Source organism: Trachypithecus francoisi, unplaced genomic scaffold (genome assembly GCF_009764315.1).
Source record: "Trachypithecus francoisi isolate TF-2019V2 unplaced genomic scaffold, Tfra_2.0 Lachesis_group3, whole genome shotgun sequence".
In the NCBI taxonomy this organism is placed as follows: domain Eukaryota; kingdom Metazoa; phylum Chordata; class Mammalia; order Primates; family Cercopithecidae; genus Trachypithecus; species Trachypithecus francoisi.
The window spans coordinates 31614254-31634807 of record NW_022681468.1 but is presented as its reverse complement, the minus strand read 5'-3'; the positions used below and the strand labels follow the sequence as shown (position 1 = coordinate 31634807).

At 45.7% G+C, this 20554-nt stretch overlaps 1 protein-coding gene across 5 annotated transcripts in view; it reads left to right on the top strand.

The window, feature by feature from the left end:
* The window catches only part of FLVCR2 (FLVCR heme transporter 2), a 70905-nt gene that overhangs the window by 25339 nt on the left and 25012 nt on the right, over window positions 1–20554 (top strand). For all 5 annotated transcript variants that reach the window (XR_004431493.1, XM_033187380.1, XM_033187379.1 and 2 more), the window contains exon 2: window positions 17332–17473. Coding sequence is in view for 4 of the 5 variants with exons in the window: in XM_033187380.1 (XP_033043271.1) it covers window positions 17332–17473 (142 nt within the window). In the remaining variant the exon portion in view is untranslated. The remainder of the gene's footprint in view (window positions 1–17331; window positions 17474–20554) is intronic.

Below are 20554 nucleotides of genomic sequence, written 5' to 3'. Positions count from 1 at the left end.
GAAAAGGCAGAGAGTCCACTGAGCTGTTAAACACTTAAGCTAAAGGAGCACAGTGTAACAAACACGCTCTGGAGCTTCGGGGTTCATAGGTACTCCCCCTAGATGCTGCCGCAGGACCTGCATGGAGTTTTTCTCCTGCTGGTGCCCAAAAGCGACCACTCCAGCTCCTGTACCCGCTTGCCTGGGTGCTCCCTCTCCCTCTAGGGGTTGAGAGCTGAGGGCTAAGTGAGGCACCCCGTCACAAAGCCCACAAAGGGGTCAAGGAAAATTTCCTGTTTCATGACACATCTGTCCTGTGTCTCAGAGCAAGGCCCTGGGCATAACAGCTGCTTGCAGATGGATGGGCAAATTAACAGGTTTTCACCTCCTGAAAGAAATTAAGATGACCAGTCAGTTAACTGAGAGTTCAGGTGGTTGGACAAGATTCTCATGCCTGGTTGTCTTCTTGATGTGACTTGTTCTTATTCCTTATGTGGAAAAAGCTACTGAATCCTTACTCTGTGCCTTGGACTGTGCCAGGCCGAGGGTATTAAGAATACTGTCGCTAGATCTGCTGTGTACCCTTTGACAAGTCTCATAACTTTCATAGGTTTGGGCTTCTTTGGTAAAATAGCATTCATACTGGCTACTGCAGAAGCTACAGGAAAGGATTAAATGAGACAATATGTGGATAGCATTTAGGTAATAGTTTCTCAGATAAGAAGTGCTAAGTGAGATCAGCTGTGATGGCACATGCGAGGCCAAGAGGGAGGATTGCTTAAGTCTAGGAGTTCAAGACCAGCCTGGGCAACATAATAAGATCCCTGCCTCTACTTAAAAAAAAAAAAAGTACTAAATAAAGAACAGATGTTCTCAGTACCATCATCAATAAAAGTAATCACCTCTGTCTTCTGTTGGCTCTGGATCTAGAAAGAGAGGCCTCTCCTAATATTACCAGACATTGCCCTAGTGTGGGTGCACTGTGGACAAGCAGGGCAGCTTCCTTAAGGTGAAGGTTGAGCTGATTCTTAATGAGTGAAGTGACCAGGAGTTGGTACATAGGGGAGGCTGGGCCATTCCAGGAAGTATCCCAGTAGTATCCTGATGGGGACTTGTCCCTTTTGAGAGCTACTTAAACTAAAAGCAATACGGGCGCAATTGGTGTAATATTCCCAGAGTGCGGTGATGACTCTGGAGACTCTGGGGTGACAGAGATACTCACTGGGTCAACCCCTATGCCTGTGCACGAGACTTTAGTCTCACAAACCTAAGACTGAAGGAAGCGGGCGGGGATGAGGGGGGCGGGGGGTGCCCAGGCTCATCAGGTGTTCACAGCTATTTTCCATCTCCTAGTTCTTGATCTTTTTCCAACAATGCTGTTAACAGGATGTCCTTCCCTTGACTTGAACTCCCCCCAAGCCTCAACATCAAACAGCCCTGTGTGGATTGCAGGATGTAGGTTGGAGTGCTATCAAGGATGATTAAAACAACAGCAACCACCATAGGGTTAAGGTGATATCTGGTGTTTCCTCTTCTTTCTTTCTTGACCTCCTGACTTCTACCTAGCACCATTCCCAAGTTAACCCAATGGAATATCTCCCCTCCCTCAATTCTACAGAGCTAAGGGCCTTTTTTTTGGTGAGTCATTCATAGGTGGGAGGGCACTCTGTAAGCCCAGCCAGACACTTCTGCTTTCTGACTTGATTACAGGCATCTTTCCTTTTTCATGCTGTGCAAAAACTTGAGCTCAGCCTCTCACCCCAACACAATTCAAGACTCAGCCTTGACCCAGCATGAGGGCAGATAACAGCAGCACCATCTGTGTTTGTAGAAGCGAGAGATAGGAGGTGAGGATAGATCTTACTTCCTTCCCAACTTCTTTGGGTTCAGCCTTGTGTCCGGAGCCTCAGGAGGGAGCAGTGTTTGCTTTGGCTCCCCTCCGATTGCTTCTCCAGAGAGGAGTTGAACACAAGTCCTTTTTAGTTCCAGGAGGCTGTTTTTGATTGCATAGCCTCGCCGGCTCCCAAAGAGAGGGACACAGAAGCTGGAGCAAGCTTGTTTTTCTCCTTTTCTTCTTCTTCTCTCCCCTGGAAATTCCTGATTTCTGCACACAATGACTGGGTTGACATGGCTGGGTCTCCTTTGGTGGCTCTAGAGGTAGCTGTATGCAAGTCTATTTGCTGTGTCCATCTATTGGTAAACACAGTTGGTGAGCAGGCATGAGGCATCCATGGGTTTTTTTGTTTTGTTTTTTGAAACAGCGTCTCACTCTGTTGCCCGGGCTGGAGTGCAGTGGCATGATCATGGCTCACTGTAGCCTCAGCCTCCCCAGGCTCAGGTGATCCTCCCACCTCACCTCAGCCTTTCCAGTGACTGGGACTACGGGCTCATGCCACCACGCCTGGCCAATTTTTGTATTTTTTTGTAGAGATGGGGTTTTGCCACGTTGCCCAGGCTGGTCTTGAACTTCTGGGCTCAAGTGATCTGCCCTTCTCTGTCTCCCAAAGTGCTGGGATTACAGACGTGATCCACCACCTTGATGAGGCATCCATGTTAAAGCAGGGTTCATTCTCTGGGCTGTTTTTTGGGGGTAGTAGCTGCCTTTTGAGCAATCCAGGCCTCCTTAGACTTTTATCCCGGGCTTCCTGTTGGGTGCTGGACAGGTTTGTGGAGACACCCATTTGAGCACACCCAGGGATTCATTCCTTCTCTGCTGAGAAGCTACACAGGAACACACCTCTCTCCCACCATGTCTGCCTAGGACATGTAGGGGAAGCCAGCAGCTGAGAATTCTCTTGATTTCCTTCCTCAGCGTGGTGGAGATCAATTGTTTCTAAAGTGTGATCCATGGAGTCTCTAGCACCAGAACCACCTAGGTGTTCATCAAAAATGCAAATTCAGGGACTCATGCCTATAATCCCAGCCCTTTGGGAGGCCAAGGCAGGAGGATTGCTTGAGTCCAGGAGTTGGAAACCAGCCTGGGCAACATGGAAAAACCCCATCTTTACAAAAAATAAAAAAAATTAGCTAGGCATGGTGGTGCATGCCTGTAGTACTAGCTACTCGGAAGACTGAGGTGGCAGGATCACCTGAACCCAGGAGGTGGAGGTTGCAGTGAGCCAAGATCATGCCACCTCACTCCAGCCTGAGGGACAGAGTGAGACCCTGTCTCAAGAAAAAATAAAATTAAAAAAAATAAAAAGCAAATTCCTGGGCACCAGAGCAGACCCAAGGAATTAGCTCCTCTGGGTTGGGACCCAGGAATACGTATTTTTGATTCTCCTTCCAGGGATTCTGAGGCCCGCTGAAGTTTGAACACTCCTGATATAGAAGCCATGGAAGCTGGACCCAGAAGCCATATTTGGGGCCTCCAGCAGGACACCTCTCCTCTTTGGGTATCAGCTTTGTTTTCTACAGCAAGAATGCCTGCCTCACAGGGTTGCCATGAAAGCTAATGAGGCAACGTCTATGTGAAACAGCTCCTAGAACCAAGTAACCCCTCTGTAAACATTTACTGAATCCACATCTATGTTTTCCCTCTCTACCAAACTCATGTTCTACGACATTCTCGTGTTAAAAAAGGTAAACTGAGGTGCAATTAATTTTTTTAAAGAGTTTATTTAAGCAAACAGTGATTCATGAATTGGCTGGCTCCAAACCAGAAGTGTTTCTGGATCATCCTGAGTCTCAGACCATGTCTTCTGGGGATATGATGCTGCTTGGTGCTTTTTGGAGACTCAGCACGATTCCATGGGAAGAGAGCAGGGCTGGGAATGGAGCCTCAGAAGTCTTGACGTTGATGATTAGCTCTGTGACTTCAAGTTGCTTCCACTCAGTTATGAAGTGGAGAAGATAGTTTGGCCCTGACAGGACTCTGTTTCCTCATCTGGACTTTGGGCATCCTGCTCTTGATCTCACTGGGTGGTTTTGAGGCTCTGGTAATAGCCTCAAATGTTGGATGTGTAGGTGCCTTGAAAATGGTGAAATATTTTGCCAGTGTTGACTTTTAGTGCCCTTTCTTGAACTTAAAAAAAAAAAAAAAAGGCTGGATATGGTGGTTCCCACCTGCAATCCTGGCATTTAGGGAGGTTGAGGTGGGAGAATCACCTGATGCCGGGAGTTTAAGGCCAGCCCTTCGCAACATAGTGAGACTCCATCTCTACAAAAGCAGTTAAAAAGTTGGTTGGGGCCGGGCGCGGTGGCTCAAGCCTGTAATCCCAGCACTTTGGGAGGCCGAGACGGGCGGATCACGAGGTCAGGAGATCGAGACCATCCTGGCTAACACGGGGAAACCCCGTCTCTACTAAAAACTACAAAAAACTAGCCGGGCGAGGTGGCGGGCGCCTGTAGTCCCAGCTACTCGGGAGGCTGAGGCAGGAGAATGGCGTAAACCCGGGAGGCAGAGCTTGCAGTGAGCTGAGATCCGGCCACTGCACTCCAGCCTGGGCAACAGAGCGAGACTCCGTCTCAAAAAAAAAAAAAAAAAGTTGGTTGGGTGTGGTGGCACATGCCTGTAGTTCTAGCTACTTGGGAGCTAGAGAGAATCACTTGAGCCCAGGAGTTTGACCTTACAATGAGCAGTAATTGCAGCACTGCACTCTAGCATGGGCAACAGTGTGAGACCTCATCTAAAAAATTAAAAAATATTCTGGACTTGCCCTTTGACAGTAGAATAAAAAGAGCTTCTCTAGACACACATCGTGTCCTGCCTGGATTGGGGCCCATGCCCTCCATGTAGAGGGCTCAGCACTCCTGCCTTTACACCAGCTCATGGTTCAGGATAAGCTCCATCATCCTTACTGTAGGAACCTCTTTCAGAGCTTCTCAGTTCCAAAGCATTCCTCTCATCGGCAAAGAAAGGAAGCTGCACTTGCTGATTTGATCCTCTTGAGCTGAGCTGTTTGGCAGCTCCAGGAATCCTGTGGAGCATTCTGGTTCTTTTTGATTCCAGGAAACTGACAGCTTGCTAGAGAAGTGCCTTTTGCCGAAGAGTGGCAAGATGCAACGTTTGAGTCTATAGGTGCCTAGGATGGTTCTTCTCTTCAGTGTAGGAAAATGGCTATGGTGGCATAGCACAGAACTGATTCATCCCCACCCTCAGGAGATAGGCCTGGGAGTGAGAAGCTTTATCCTAAGGGCGTGGTGGTCCTGGCCCTACCAAGTTTTCTCATAGCCCCTCACTGTTAGCAAGTGGCAGTGATCAATGGTAACAAATGGTGATCAGTAGGGCTTGGAGAGCCCTGGTGAAGATGTTAGAACCCTTAGGAAGATGTTGCAGTTTCCCTTCGACATGTTTCTCTCTTCAGAATTCCTCTATCTCTCCTTAGGGAGGAAGGTTCCTCATTGTCTTCCCTCTAGGTATGGCTACCCCTGTATTCTCATGCTACCCCACCAAAAGCCTTGTCCTTTATTGCTGTGCCCCCATCCTGGACCAGATCTCTGTCCTTTGCAAATAACCCACACAATCACCTGGTCATCCCATCTTTGTCTTTGTTCTACAAGTTCCTTGAATTCTGCTTGTCCTGAATTGCACCCCCTCCAGCCAGCTTCCCTATGTCTTTCCAGTTGACAGCAAGCAATGTGACAAATGAAAGCCAGTAAAGAAGGCTCTCCTCCCCTTGGCCTGTCTTTTTTTTTTTTTTAAGACAATGCACCATAGCCTTTATTTTATTTATTGAACAAGTATTACTGAGCATCTACTCTGTGCCAAGCAACAAACATTTTCACAACTGGGGATGCAGCAATGAACGGGAAAGGGAAGGTCCCTGTTGGCAATAGCCCTCTGTTCTTGTAGAGTTCAGGTTGAAGGGAAGAGAGATTAGACTATAAGCCAGTCACAGCAGAGTGGCTAATGGTGCAGATGTCAGCCCAATTAGGAGGGCAAGTGACTTTAGAGCAGGATATTAGGAGATGTTTTTAGGTAAGCAGGTCCCTGAGTAACTCCCTAAATAACAGGGCCAGATCTAATTGTGCTGCAATCTCTCTCTTTCTCTCTCTCAGGGGGTTATAGATGTGAGTGACTAATAGTTTCCTTGGTGTAAGCTTTAGATTTCTTTTTCTTTCCAGCTGTCTGTCTGGGATCCTGAGGCAGGATTAGTTAACTTATGAAGTTGGCTTCTTCGGAAAAAGCTACATGGGTCCCATCCTATCTATTTCTTTAAGTGCATGCTCCAGAGGAACTGGGTTTTGCCCATGGCAGTCCATGAAGCAGCAACTCTTCCAGGGCCTGCCAGCAAGTAATTGGCAGGGTTTCACCCCTGAAAAAAATCAGAATAGGAGAGCTATTACCAGAAAGTCTGTTCAGATTTAGAAGGAAACATGGGAGGATTAGAAACATTGATCGTCACATGAGCACCCCTTTTAGGAACGACAACACGTTGCCTTGTAGACAAAGGAGACAATTATTCTCCTTTGGGCTGTTTTATCTGTCAAAGGTCAGGGTGTGGCACGTTTGAGTTGGGGCGATAGGAGGAGGGTTAGTGTTGAGGGAATGCACAAGACCGTAGAATCCCTCTGTTGGCTGTTGATTGCTGGTGTCTGGGACAGAGTCGGTGGGCAGTCAGTGCCAAAGCATTTGAATGGCGCTTTGCACATCGCCTACTTCAAATGTGGAAACTTTGGAGTAAGATTTGCATGATGTGATCTGATGTGATCTCAGCTGGCCGGGTGGTTTGAAAGACACCCACTCATTTTTCCTCCTTCCTAGCTGAGTCATGGGGAAGTTCTGTGACCACTGGCTGTCAGCACAGTCAGCTAGAGGGACATTAGTGTATTGTAGCAACAGTGATTTGTTCTGCCACTGAAAGAAAAGGCAGTGGATTCTTCACTTCTCCACCCAAAGTAGACCTAGGCTGGCCCTTTGTGGAGTTCACCATGAGGACAACTTCAAGGGGAACACCCAGCTTTTAAAAGGAGAGTGTGTGTGCCAGGAAGCTTCTGAGTTGATGATGATGGAAAACAAGCATAAATACTGGGCTTAGCTAAAAAAATAAAATAAGGCCTTTGTCAGTGTTCCTTTTTTTTTTCTTTAATCAGAAAACTTTCCTTGTAAAACTCATTTTCTTCCCCTAAACTTAGCAACTTCTCTGTTTACAGCCTAGGGTATCTCTGCTCTTCAGCTAACTTGCACCCTCAACCAAGATGAGGAGGAAACCCAACACCAAAGCAGTAGGTCAAGATCAAGGTATATTACATTGTAAATTGGGTGAGAGTGAGCTCCTTGTCTTGCATCTTTCTCCTCCCTTCTGAGTAGGGTGCTTAGTATGCAGCAGGTGCTCAATAAATACTGAGTGTAAGTCTGAGGGTGAGAAGTTGATTGGTTTGCATTCCAATCCCCTCCATGCCTAATCTTGGGGCACCCCAAATGGGAGGTCTTCCCTGTGTGGGAGCTTCCTTGGGTCGTTTCATCTAGCATCTACTTGCTTTGGGTGGTTAAACTCCTACAGTGCAGCAGACTGCTACTGTACCCAACTTGTTTACTGCAGAGCAGTCTGGAATGACTTGAGTGAGGTTTGAGCTGCAGAGTTCTAAGAGTCATTTCTTCATTCAGAAAATATTTCCTGAGTGCTGTCTCTGTTCTTGTGTCAGACGTGGTATGGGGAAGGGTCACATGAACAAATGTGAGTCAATGTCCCTGTCCTCAAGGTACTAACAGTCTAGTTTGGGAGACAACACACTACACAAAAAGAAACAAAACTAAGCATGATGTAAGAACAAGAAACTCATAAAGTATAACTGTGGCAAAGAAACCAAACTGTAGCTGGAGACACCTCTCACCCTTGCTTCCTCCAACAGCTACACATTTGGGGACATTTGAACTACAGAATGGAGCATATGATACTGGGAATGTTGGGTGTTTGAGGGCAGCCACTCTTCTGTGGCATTCACTTGTCCATTGAGGGCTTTGGAATCAGATAGCCAAGGGTTTGAATCTCAGTTTTGCCAGGAGAAGCTGTTTTGACTTTGGGCAAATTACAGAGGCTTTCTCATCTGCAAAAACCAAACTAGAGGCCAGGTGCGGTGGCCCATGCCTGTAATCCTAGCACTTTGGGAGGCCGAGGCAGGTGAATTGTTTGAGCCCAGGAGTTTGACACCAGCCTGGGCAACATGGTGAAACCCCGTCTCTACTAAAAATGCAAAAAAAATTAGCCAGGCGTGGTGGCGCATGTCTGTGGCCGCAGCTACTTGGGAGGCTGAGGTGAGAGGATTCCTTGAGCCCGGAAAGTAAGGCTTCAGTGAGCCGAGAGCGTACCACTGTACCAGCCTGGGCAACAGAATGAGACCTTGTCTCAAAAAAAAAAAAAAAAACCCCAAACCAGAGATGATGGTGCCAACTTCAGGGGGTAGTTGTGAGGGCATAGATGAAATATCATGTAAAAAAAAACCTTTAGCATGCTGTCTAGCACATAGCAGACACTCAGTACATATTTCCCCCCTTCCTCCTGGTTTGAATAACATTTAAGACCAGCACCTTTACCTAATGGATGCGAGTACAAACTAGTACAGACGGCCAGAGCTGGAAGTTCAGCCTCATCGCTTACTGTTATGTGACCTTGGGCAAGCTACTTAAATGCCAGTTTCCTCCACTTTAAAATAGAGATTAAGGGAGCACTCCTTCTATTCTATGGAGTGAAGTGTTGCCCCCCAAAGGAAAAAATTAACAATTAAAAAATAAAATGATTCAAAGAGTATATGTATTTATAGAGTGCTTTGAGCACAGTGTATCAGCTCTCATCACTATTATTATCTTCCCTAGGGATCAATGATTGTAGGCTATCCTAATTTCAGTAGCTGCTGCTTCCTACATTTCCCTAACCTCTTTCCCCAAAAGAACTGAGGGAATCCAGGAGTCAAAGCAGGAAAAGCTACCAGCATAACCACAGCTTTCAGGACAAACCCTGTGACTGGGGTGGGAGCTCTAAGGAAATCTGGAGTTGGCCAGCTGTGACCCTACTCCCGAAGTTCTCAGAGATCTTAGCTTAGCCTTTAAATCCATAAACTCTCTTCATGAGTGATTTTCCACCAACTCAATGAGGTTGTTTAGATTGTCTTTGTCTCTGAAGGCCTGCCACCTCCTTAATCCCGTGTTGACCTTTTCAAAAGAAGCCTTGGATTTGGAGATTTCACAAATAACAGTCATATGAGCGGTTTTTGCCTGGACATTATCAGTTACCGTGGCATTTTCCTTGGAGCCGCCTGGCATTCCTGGGTGCTGGGGGCTCATTCTCATGATTAAGCTCAAGCTCTGGGTTCTTAGTTTTGCAGTGTCTCGAAGCCCCAGCAGCCACCTTGGACTCTCCTTGCTTCTTTCTGGGGCATCTACAGACTCAATCCCAAGACCCCCTGCCAAACCTTGACCACATGTCCCAAGGTAGCTTGCCTGGCAGAGTGCCTTCACTCTAGCCTAGTCTCTTCCACTTGGGATCTTGGAGTCCTTGTTTATGCTCCATGTTGCTAGATCAGGTATTCACTAGTAGGTATAAACAAACATCTAAATGATGCTGGCCAAGGGGTAGAGAGCAGTATTTATAGCGACAGAATTATGGACTGGAGTGTGCAGACTTGCCTAAATAGTACCAGCTTTGTGGTGTGCACATAGCACTATGTGGGGATGGGCAGTTAGTGTGGAAGTCACTTCCACATAATTCCTCAGGTGGACAAGGCAATCACACCTAGTGAGGATCATCAAGGAAAGCTCTGTGAGAGAATTCACATGGTGATGGGTTCTGAAAGATTAAAAGGGAAATAACTTGGGATAAAGGTATAGACAAGATGACGGAAAGGCTGGAATCATGACTTGTTCAATCTGGCTGGAATATAGGGGATTTATAGGGATACAGGAGAGAAGGGACTGGAAAGGAAGGTTGAAACTAGCAAAGACAGCTGTATTAGTCTGTTTTCACACTGTGATAAAGAACTGCTTGAGACTGGGTAATTTATAAAGAAAAGAGGTTTAATTGATTCACTGTTCCAAATGGCTAGGGAGGCCTCAGGAAACTTACAATCATGGTGGAAGGGGAAACAGGCACATCTTACATGGTGGTAGGCAAGAGAGCAAGAGAGAGAGCATGTGAAGGGGGAACTGTCAAACGTTTCTATAACCATCAGGTCTTGTAAGAACTCACTACCATGAGAATAGCATGGGAGAAACTGCCCCTGTGATCCAATCACCTCCCACCGGGCCCCTCCCTTGGCACATGGGGATTACAATTCAAGATAGATTTGGGTGGGGACACAGAGCCAAACCAAATCAATGGCCAAGGACAGTGGCTGAGGGGTTTGGACCTGCTTCCTTCCTCTAAGAGGACTGACACCTTGAAAGTCTTTGAGCAGGGATAGTGGGGTCAATGCAATGCCGAGGACCATGATCTGAGTACATCGTGCAGGTTGGGCAAGAAGAGATCACAGTTGCCTGGGAGAAAGGCAGAAAGAGCTGAAGCAGGACAGGGCAGATTCAAGGAGAACTTTGCAGAAGGGTTTGGGAGGATCTGAGATGAAGTGCATATAAGAGGGCAGAGTCAAAGATGACTAAGATAATTGAGGAAGGACACGCAGATGGAGCCAGAGAAGGAAGTGAAGCAGAACCAGGGTAGGATGATGGTTTGTATGACTTCCCCAAATAAACCAAGTGCATCTTGGGAGTCCCAGTGGCCTCTGCTGACTGTCACCTTGCTGTGTGAGAGCGTGTGGTAAAGAGCCAACCTTGCAGACAGGGAGTGAGCCTCAGCCCGATGAGCTAGATGGTATTTTCTTCCTCTTGTGGATTAGGAAACACACAGAGAGGTCAATTAACTTGTCAAGCTCTAGTAACTGGTAGAGCCGAGATTTGAATTGAGATCTTTCTGACACCCGACTCTGACCCTTTAACCACTATATTAATATGATGATGTCTCTGAGGAATGTTGAAGGAGAAAGGAGAAGAAGTGGGAGATTCATTTAAAAATACCATAAGGCCAGGTACGGTGGCTTATGCCTGTAATCTCAATATTTTGGGAAGCTGAGTTGGGAGGACCATTTGAGATCAGCCTAGGCAACATAGTGAGAGACCCCAATTGCACAAAAAATTGTAAAAAATCAACCAGGTATGGTGGCATGATCCTGTAGTTCCAGCTACTTGGGAGGCTGAGGCGGGAGAATTGCTTGAACTCAGGAGGCGAAGGTTGCAGTGAGCCAAGATTGTGCCACTGCACTCCAGCCTGATGACAGAGCAAGATTTCATCTCAAAACAAACTTGTTTTTAATTTAAAAAATAAAAGTAACATAGCCTGGGCATGAGGCAAGCCCCAGATTAGGTCATGAAGAGACCAAATTTGATGGAAGCCTTCAACCTCAGGGACCCTGGTGCAAAGAAAGCTGCTGGCACAATAAAGGGATATATATGCTAAAAAAATACTTTTTATATGTATTTATTTTGTATATATAATATATATGTATATTTTTATTATTATTTGATACATGGCATTTTACATGTTTATGAAGTATGGGACATTGTTGACTCAGCACTAGGAAGATAGCTCCTGAGACTATCTTCCTAGTGCTCCTGAGACTATCTTCCTAGGGAACATGTCCAGCCATACCCAATGACTGTGCCCAAGGGAGAGAAGTGAGCCAGTTGTCTTGAGCAAATTGGGGCCCAGCCCTAGGGGTGAGGGCGGGCTTGCCTTTGTCTGAATAGCATGGCACATTGGGAGAGGAATGAGTTTCGGTAGGCGAGAACCTGTTTATGGAGGTGGTTGTCTCCTAACAAGAGCAGGATCCACCTTGCCAATGGCTTGGGTCAAGAGGATGAGGTGCCTGGGACCCAGCAAGAGGCTCAGATGGGGACTGCCGGTTCTTTTCCTGTTCCATTTGGACTGAAGCCCTTACCACTGTGTGGACACAGAGCGCCTTGCCTTGCCTTTTGTGGAAGCTCTGGGATCCTCCCTGAATGGCCTGGCCATATTCTGGCCCCCTGAATAGGTAGGATTTAGGAGGGCATCTGTGTGCTAGGGTTCTGATTCAGTTGTGACTGAGGGCTTTGTGAATGGTGAATAGGGACAGTGGATGGTCGAAGTGGATAGGAAACAGTGGTTCCGTGGATCTCACAGCCGGCATAGCATGCGTGTTGTGTTGTGTAATGGGTTGGATATGGAAATCTTACCCCAGATGCAGCCCGATGATTTTCTGGTTTTATTCTTGCTCTGCCAAATGCAAGAGCTAGAATCACAAGTGACACATCATTCAAAGTATGGCTTCTCCCTGTCACCCAGGGCCCTCAGACCACATAGACATGTTTTTAACTGTGACATTTGCTCTGGAAATGCTCCTGATTACTGACATTGCAGTAGCATTTAGAGGTCACCTTTGAGTTTGCAGAAAGGGCAAAAATAAAATAGAAAATTAAAATTAAATATCCCAGGCTGCCTCTCCATCCCTTCATTCATCACATTTTTTGTTAAACACCCTCTATTGGGATGAAGTAAACTATAGTTATAAAGCTTACCTAACTTTGGAATACTGTGTTGAAAACTCCAGCCTTGCTACCTAGAGCTGTGTGACCTTGAGCAAGTCAGTCAGCCTTCCTGCATCTCAGCTTCATCATCTGTAAAATTGGGATGATGTTAGATCCCTCTTTCTGGGGTTGTTATGAGGCTTGAGATACTCCACGTAAAGCTCTGTACGTTTTACTATGATGAGTATTATCATGTACCAGGCTCCAGAGATCAGTGTGAGCCCTGCTGTCATGGAGCTTGTAATCTGGTTGGGAAGGCAGATGTTAATTAAATGATCATACAAATATAAAATTACTATGCAGGAACCCGAACTCATGTAAGGGATCAGAGCAACCTTCCTGAGGAAGCAGGATTTGCACTCAGACCTGAAGGATATCTGCATTAACTAGCTGAAACACGGCAGGGAGACATTCTAATCCAGGTAGGGGAGCCAGTGCAAACTCCCCGTGGTCACTTGAAAGACAGAAAGGAACTCAGTGTAGCAAAGTCCTGAGGAACAAGTTGATGACAAGAGTCAGACCATTAGGCAGAGCCCATGTGCAAAACCTTGTGGCTGTGCTTCGGATTTTTATCTCTAATTTAAAGCAAGGAGAAGTCACTACAGGGTGTTAAGCAGGAGAGGTACATGATCTGATCACGTTTGCCAAAGATGACTGGCTATCATGGAAAATAGCTAGGAGCAGAGCTGCGTGGAAACTATTAGGAGGCATGAGCCACACTTTTCCAGAGGCCAGTGTCTCCTCAACTCCCTTGATGATGATGGGGATGCCTGCATATGAAAATACAGGTACTTAGTACCCACCTCAGACCTGAGGGATAACAATGGGGTTGGTACTGGTGATGTTTGTTATGGGACAAGATTGGGAAATACTGCTATAGAATAGGTAAAAATGAAGAGAGCCTAATTTTTGAAAAGTAAGTTCCGGAAGAGCTAAGACTGTAACTTGGTTTGACCATGCATTTTGTATTTTGCCCATGACTTTGTGTTTTGTTGAGAATGATAAAACTAGAACAAGTGCAGGGATGTAAGTCAACTCAAAACCAGTTAGCAGTGACATTCATTCATCTGCCTTCCCAAGGTGGGTCTCCAGGAAAGGTGCCAAACGCTCCAGGTGCAGCGTTCTCCCACATTTTAAATTAATGTTTCACTGATTCAGGCCCCAGGTCTCTGATTTGTACCCCAGAGGTTTCCTATCAAATGAATGACAACTCAAATGGGTGAAAATGTAGACTTCTGTGTTGACTAGTATCTCACACCAACATTTCATGGAAGGCAGCAAAGTGAGCCTGGGTTCTAACATAGAGAGAACTGGCTTAGGAGCCCAGCTCCTCTGCTAGCTGCCTGTGTGACCCTGGACAGGGTGCTGAGCAGAAGGTTTTTTTTTTTTTTCCTCTCTATCTTTTTTGTTGTTACAAAGTTATTGGGGTTAGGCTGGGTGCAGTGGCTCACGCCTGTAATCCCAACACTTTGGGACGCTGAGGCAGGCAGATGACTTGAGGTCAGGAATTTGAGACCAGCCTGGCCAACATGGGGAAACGCTGTCTCTACTAAAAATACAAAAATTAGCCAGGCATGGTGGTGGGCGCCTGTAATCCCAACTACTTGGGAGGCTGAGGTAGGAGAATCACTTGAACCTGGGAGGCGGCGGAGGTTGCAGTGAACTGAGATCGTGCCACTGCACTCCAGCCTGGGTGACAGAGTGAGACCCTGTCTCAAAAAATAATAATAACTGATGAAAAATAAATAAAGTTATTGGGGTTAAATTAAAAGATGAATTGTATTACATATTCAGTGCATAGTAGATGCTCAAGATACACTAGGATATCCTAGCCTCTCCTTACTTTCCCATACACATTTTTTTTTCTTACCACTATGAGTACAATGTAGAAAGAACCTGGACCTTAATAGGGAGATGTGTCATTCCTAGCTTTGTGTAGACAGGATTTTCCACCAGTGTTCATCTGCTCATCCATCCATCCATCCATCCATCCATCCATCCATCCATCCATCATGACTACAGGACAGACCTATAAACTTATAAACTAGGAACTAGAAATAGACTCTCCCTAAACACTGCTCTTAAGAAGCAGGACAAAAATATGTCTTGAAAAAATAAAAGAGGAAGCAGCTTACAGTCTAATCCTTATGTTTTGGTTTTCCACACTGGGCATAAAGATCCCTCCATAGCCAATTTCTTTCTTGAGAAAGGTTACCATGAACAGTGTTGCTGCCCAGCTGGGGTTACTGTAGGCCACTACTAGGGCCCACCCATCCACCCTGCTGCCTGGAGAAGGCTTGAAAGCTGGAGTTGGGGTGGAATAACGCTCACTCAAGCTTAGTGTACAGATGGAATGAACAGAGTCCAGCTGCCCCGGAGGAGTAGGGCATACAGTGTAGCACCGGCTGGGAGGATTTCTTTATTGGGGCAGATTAACTGGGAATTAAGGTATCCTGTGTTGGGACCTCAGAGCTTTGATTTTCCTTTGGAAATGAAAGAGTCACAGAACCTCAGATGGTGTCTGTATCTTTCCTCACTCTTGCAAATGGGACCTTGGGAGATTCTACTTAACTTCCAGACCTCCAACTCCAAAGTGCTTAGAAGGTCATATATGAGCTGGAGTGGGCCCAGCTTCCCCGCTATGAAGAAGGTTGTATTTGCCCCTCTGCTTGTGCCTGGTTTTTACCTTCAATTAAAGTCTTGAAGATGAGCAGTTGAGAAGCCTGACTCTGACAAACCAGTAGGACCAAGGATCAGCTAAAGCTCCAAGGACACAAAAGAGGCCTCTCTTCTGCAGAAGCCTGCCTGCCTGCCTGGGCCTTTCTCAAGGCTCCTAGCCCGGGATGCACTGGCCAGAGAAGCCAGGAGATCTGCTTTCTCACCTCCACTCTGCTAGAACTCTGGGTGACCCTCAACAAGTCACAGAGCTCAATTAACCTCACCTGGCCTTTGTTTTCTCCTGTAATGATTGGGTTTGTAATTATAATGGAGGATTACAGATGAACTTTCAAACTGTAATATTCTATCATTTTAACCCACAAATATGGCCAGTTGTGTTATCTGTTGTATTTTTGTTTTAACATTTTTCCTGCTAATAGATTATTAAGCTCCTTGAAGGCAGGCATCCTGCCTTACCCCTCTTGGTACTTCCTAAAATATCTAGCAGAGTATGTTTTAAAGATGCATTTGGTTAATTGATTACATATTGGTATGAAGAGTTCTACACAGAAACTATGAGTGATCACTTTTGTGAATATTCCAGAACTGAGAACCACTAGTAAACATCTTGAATGACTGTAACTGACACATTGAAATACCAATCAAGAGGGTCAGCAGATTGGCAGCTGATGGATGATGTGAAAATGAGGAGTGAAAGCAAATTGTTTCTTTACCAATAGCTCTTTCAAGTACAACAAAGGAAAAATGAGACCTTGTGACAAAGGAATTACTCATCTTCCTTCACTCTTGGAATTTGAAGCTTGCCTGAGTTCACAAGCTGTTTTCCCATTTCCGCCTCAATATTACGTGCAGCAGAAGGGCTTTTGCGAATTGTATCACAGCCAGTCAGTACTGAAGCCAAGTCCTTCTGACCTCAGAAACACCCAACTCATGTTATCAGTCAGGTCACTGGAGTTTGGACTCCAACCCAGATAAGAAATGGTTTAGCACTTTGGGAGGCCAAGGCAGGTGGATCACAAGGTCGAGAGATCGAGACCATCCTGGCCGACATGGTGAAACCTGTCTCTACTAAAAATACAAAAATTAGCCAGGCATGGCGCACACCTGTAGTCCCAGCTACTCAGGAGGCTGAAGCAGGAGAATTGCTTGAACCCAGGAGGCAGTGAACCGAGATTGCACCACTGTACTCCAGCTGGGTGACACAGCGAGACTCCATCTCAAAAAAAAAAAAAAAAAAAAGGCCGGGCGCCGTGGCTCACGCCTGTAATCCCAGCACTTTGGGAGGCCAAGGCAGGCGGATCATGAGGTTAGGAGATCGAGACCATCCTGGCTAACACGGTGAAACCCCATCTCTACTAAAAATACAAAAAATTAGCTGGGTGTGGTGGTGGGCGCCTGTAGTCCCAGTTCCTCAGGAGGCTGAGGCAGAAGAATGGCATGAACCCGGGAGGCAGAGCTTGCAGTGAGCCGAGATTGCGCCACTGCACTCCAGCCTGGGCGACACAGCGAGACTCTGTCTTAAAAAAAAAAAAGAAAGAAAAGAAAAAAAAGAAATGGTTTAATTTGTTGGGGGTTTGTGTGTGTTTACAGCCATTTTTTAGGTGCCTATCTCCTGTGTGTGTAAATTTATGCAGTTATGTGTGACTTCACACTATAGATGCTTTAGAAGTTACTATGTTATTCACACAATAAACTGAAGCTTCCATGCTTGTAAATGTGACAACAGCTTTAGGCTTCCAACTCTTACTGAATGCAAGTTCTTGGGCTTGCAGGGTATAGAATTTCTCCCCAGCTGGGCTCTCAGCTCTGGGTTAACAGATTCAGTGAAACTAAAATTTTGAGTAGCACAAAGAAACAAGGTTATTTTACTCTACTCCAGATATGGGAGTAGAGGAACCATCATTCATCAGTTTGCAGCTAGAGAAGAGCCAGCCTGTATTGAGACCATCAATTACACATTCTTGTAACAGGCGTTGATAGTGAGGGTGGTCAGAAGGATGTATAAGCCAAATTGTCAGTCAGAAGAAAGATTTCCCTGGTGTTTTGAGGTGAGAAATAATCCCTGCATGGGTGTTAGGAAGGATTGGAAGTTGGGAATTAGATTTCTTATTAGTAATCTCTTTACATTTGTGTTGTCACCTCTTGGCCATTGATAACTGTGATTGGTTGTCTCTGTCTTATAGCTTGGAATTGCGATTGGGTTCTTGGTCCCTCCTGTTTTGGTACCCAACGTCGAAGACCGGGACAAGCTTGCCTACCACATCAGCATCATGTTCTATATAATAGGAGGTGTGGCCACTCTCCTCCTCATCCTTGTCTTCATTGGTAAGGTCATTAGTAGACAGATGGGGCAGCAGGGGCAAAGGGGCAGGGAGACTCTGCTGACCTTGGTGGGACCTGTGTGAACATGCCCTGAAATACCATGGATATTTACAGAAACTGGAGTCTGAGCTTCTTATGGTCTTCAAATGTTTTAGCCTGGGCAGTTGTCCTGACACAATGCTAATTGGTCCTATCCACTTTGTTAGTGGCTAAGGAAAAGTTTAATTGTCATTAACCAGTTCCCAGTCCTACCTCATCAGAAGTAATGGGTAGACTGCTAGTCTCCTTGATGAAACCCACTGAGCATTTAGGCCATCACAGGCACTGTACTGAGCATGGCTGATTTCATTTAGTCTTCAACAACCCTATCAGTGAGGTACCACTATCAGTCCTATTTAACAAAGAGAAAAATGAGACTTAAGGGAAGTTATATCAACTATTCGAGATTAGATACCTAGTAAGTGGCAGAGACTGGATTCAAGTCTAAGCTTGTCTATGTCCCTATTCTAAATTTCTGAAAAAACAAAACTGAAATTGATCCATAAAACTAATAATCTCATAGATTAACCCGACAATACTTGAGGATCATAGTTCTTTAATACTTTTTTAAAAATTATAAGAGTAATGTATGCTTGTTATAGAAAAATCTAGAAAATACAAAAAAGTATAGAGAAAGGAATGACCATTAACTTGTCATTGTACAAGTTAATCCCAGCCATGAACCTCAGATAACTACTGTTAATGTTTTATTTATTTATTTATTTATTTTTGGAGATGGAGTCTTGCTCTGTCACCCAGGCTGGAATGCAGTGGCGCAACCTCAGCTCTCTGCAAACTCTGCCTCCTGGGTTCAAGTGATTCTCCGCTTCAGCCTCTTGAGTAGCTGAGATTACAGGCGGCTGTCACCATGCCCAGCTGATTTTTGTGTTTTTAGTGGAGACGGGGTTTCACCATGTTGGCCAGGCTGGTCTGAAGCTCCTGACCTCAAGTGATCCGCCCGCCTCGGCCTCCCAAAGTGCTGGAATTACAGGCATGAGCCACCATGCCCGGCCACTACTGTTAATATTTTATATCCATGGGCATTTAATGATTGAGGTATTTGGTAAGATAAATTTACATCCCCTTTTCTCAGCTAGGTGATATTATATGGGCTATGATAAATTTAGAACCAGCAAGACAGAGGTTTTTATTTTCAGTTAGTCACCCGTCTAAAGGTTAACCAGCTTTCTTCCTAATACCTGGAAGTTCCACCTCACATGTTAAAGGTTTCATTCCTGCCTACTGACGCCACCTCCAGAGTCAAGCAGTTCTATAATTGGGTACCTCATTCAACTGTTCTCATTGCGTTATTCCCCGCCAAGAATCCAGGATGAGAAAGACTGTCTAATGGGTTTAAAAGCTGGCAGAATGTATTAGACAGAGACCTTGGTGTTCCTGGTAAGGTGAGAAGCAAGGGAGCTGTGGATGAGAGCAGGGAAGAATGATACAGCCATGGGCCTCTTAGCCAGACTTTGAGTTTCAAATTATATGTCCAGCTCCAAATTCTCAAGCAGATGAGGGCCTGGTCCTTTGCAGTTGAAAATCTGGAGGTAGGACATTTCTGTTTGGGCATTTTATTATCAAGCACAGATGGATAGTCGCTAATTGAGTAAAGACCTGAACAATCTTATCTGAATTCTGGTTTGTGGTTGCCAAATCCTTAAGCCAACACCTGCTGATGTAAAGATAAGCAAACTTTTTGCCTTGCATTCTTTCCCCTGATTGAAGGGAAGGTGAAGGGGCAAGACAATGGATGAGAGGCTCCCAGCTATAACATCCAGCACAGTTTCTACGGAAGGAGGAAGCAGGGCTCTGAAGTCTGCGCAAGGGCATTTTCTGGGTGGAGGGCCCCTTTGATCTGCCAGGAGAGTAAATTTCATTTCCACGGCTTCCTCTAAGTGGCGACAGTCTACTGACCTTTCAGGAGCATTATTTTGGGGTGTAGAGGAGGCCACAAGGTGCTTATTTGGAAATTTTTCTCTTTTTCTTTTGATACAGAGTCTCACTCTGTAGCCCAGGCTGGAGTACGTGGTGCAATCTTGGTGCGCTGCAACCTCCGCCTCCCGGGTTCAAGTGATTCTCCTGCCTCAGCCTCCCGAGTAGCTGGGACTACAGGTGTGTGCCAGCACGCCTGGCTAATTTTTGTATTTTTAGTAGACAAAGTGTTTTACCATGCCTATTTTTAGTAGACACGATGTTTTACCATGTTGGCCAGGCTAGTCTTGAACTCCCGACCTCAAGAGATCCACCTGCCTTGGTCTCCCAAAGTGCTGGGATTATAGGAGTAAGCCACCACTCCTAGCCACGTATTTAGATTTAATAGGGGAACCACTGTAGCCAAACAACTAGTTAAACTGATCTGCCCTCTAGAAAATGGACTGGCGATCAGTACAGTCAATGGAGAAGCATGTATTAATCTTCTTGTTTCTATCATGAGGCAAAGGTCTGATTCAGACTTTGAGAAATGAGGAATGGACCCTAGATTTTTTTTTTTTTTTTTTTCTGCAGAAAAAGACCCCTTTCACTTATTCAGGGAATATTTATCAACTGCTGCATGCCATGCTCTGTGCTAAGCATGGGCAACGTAGTTCCTTTCCCCTTGGGAGGAGCTGTGGCACTAAGCCATTAACTGGGGTCACCAATCCCAAAACTTTAGCTTTGTGTTGCTAGTGTGTTTTTTCAGTTCTCTGTGGTATGTTATTTGCTGGTTATTATGAGTTTCCTTGATCTTTGAACACTGCCTGAGAGGTCCAATAATTTCAGCCTTCCAGAGGTCTAAAAAAAAGTAATCAGGGCTGGGCGTGGTGGCTCATTCCTGTAATCCCAGCACTTTGGGAGGCAAAGGTGGGCGGATCACTTGAGGTCAGGAGTTCAAGACCAGCCTAGCCAACATAGCGAAACCCCGTCTCTACTAAAAATACAAATATTAGCCAGGCATGGTGGTGTATGCCTGTGGTCCCAGCTACTCAGCAGGCTGAGGCACAAGAATCGCTTGAACCTGGGAGGTGGAGGCTGCAGTGAGCGAAGATCATGCCACTGCACTCC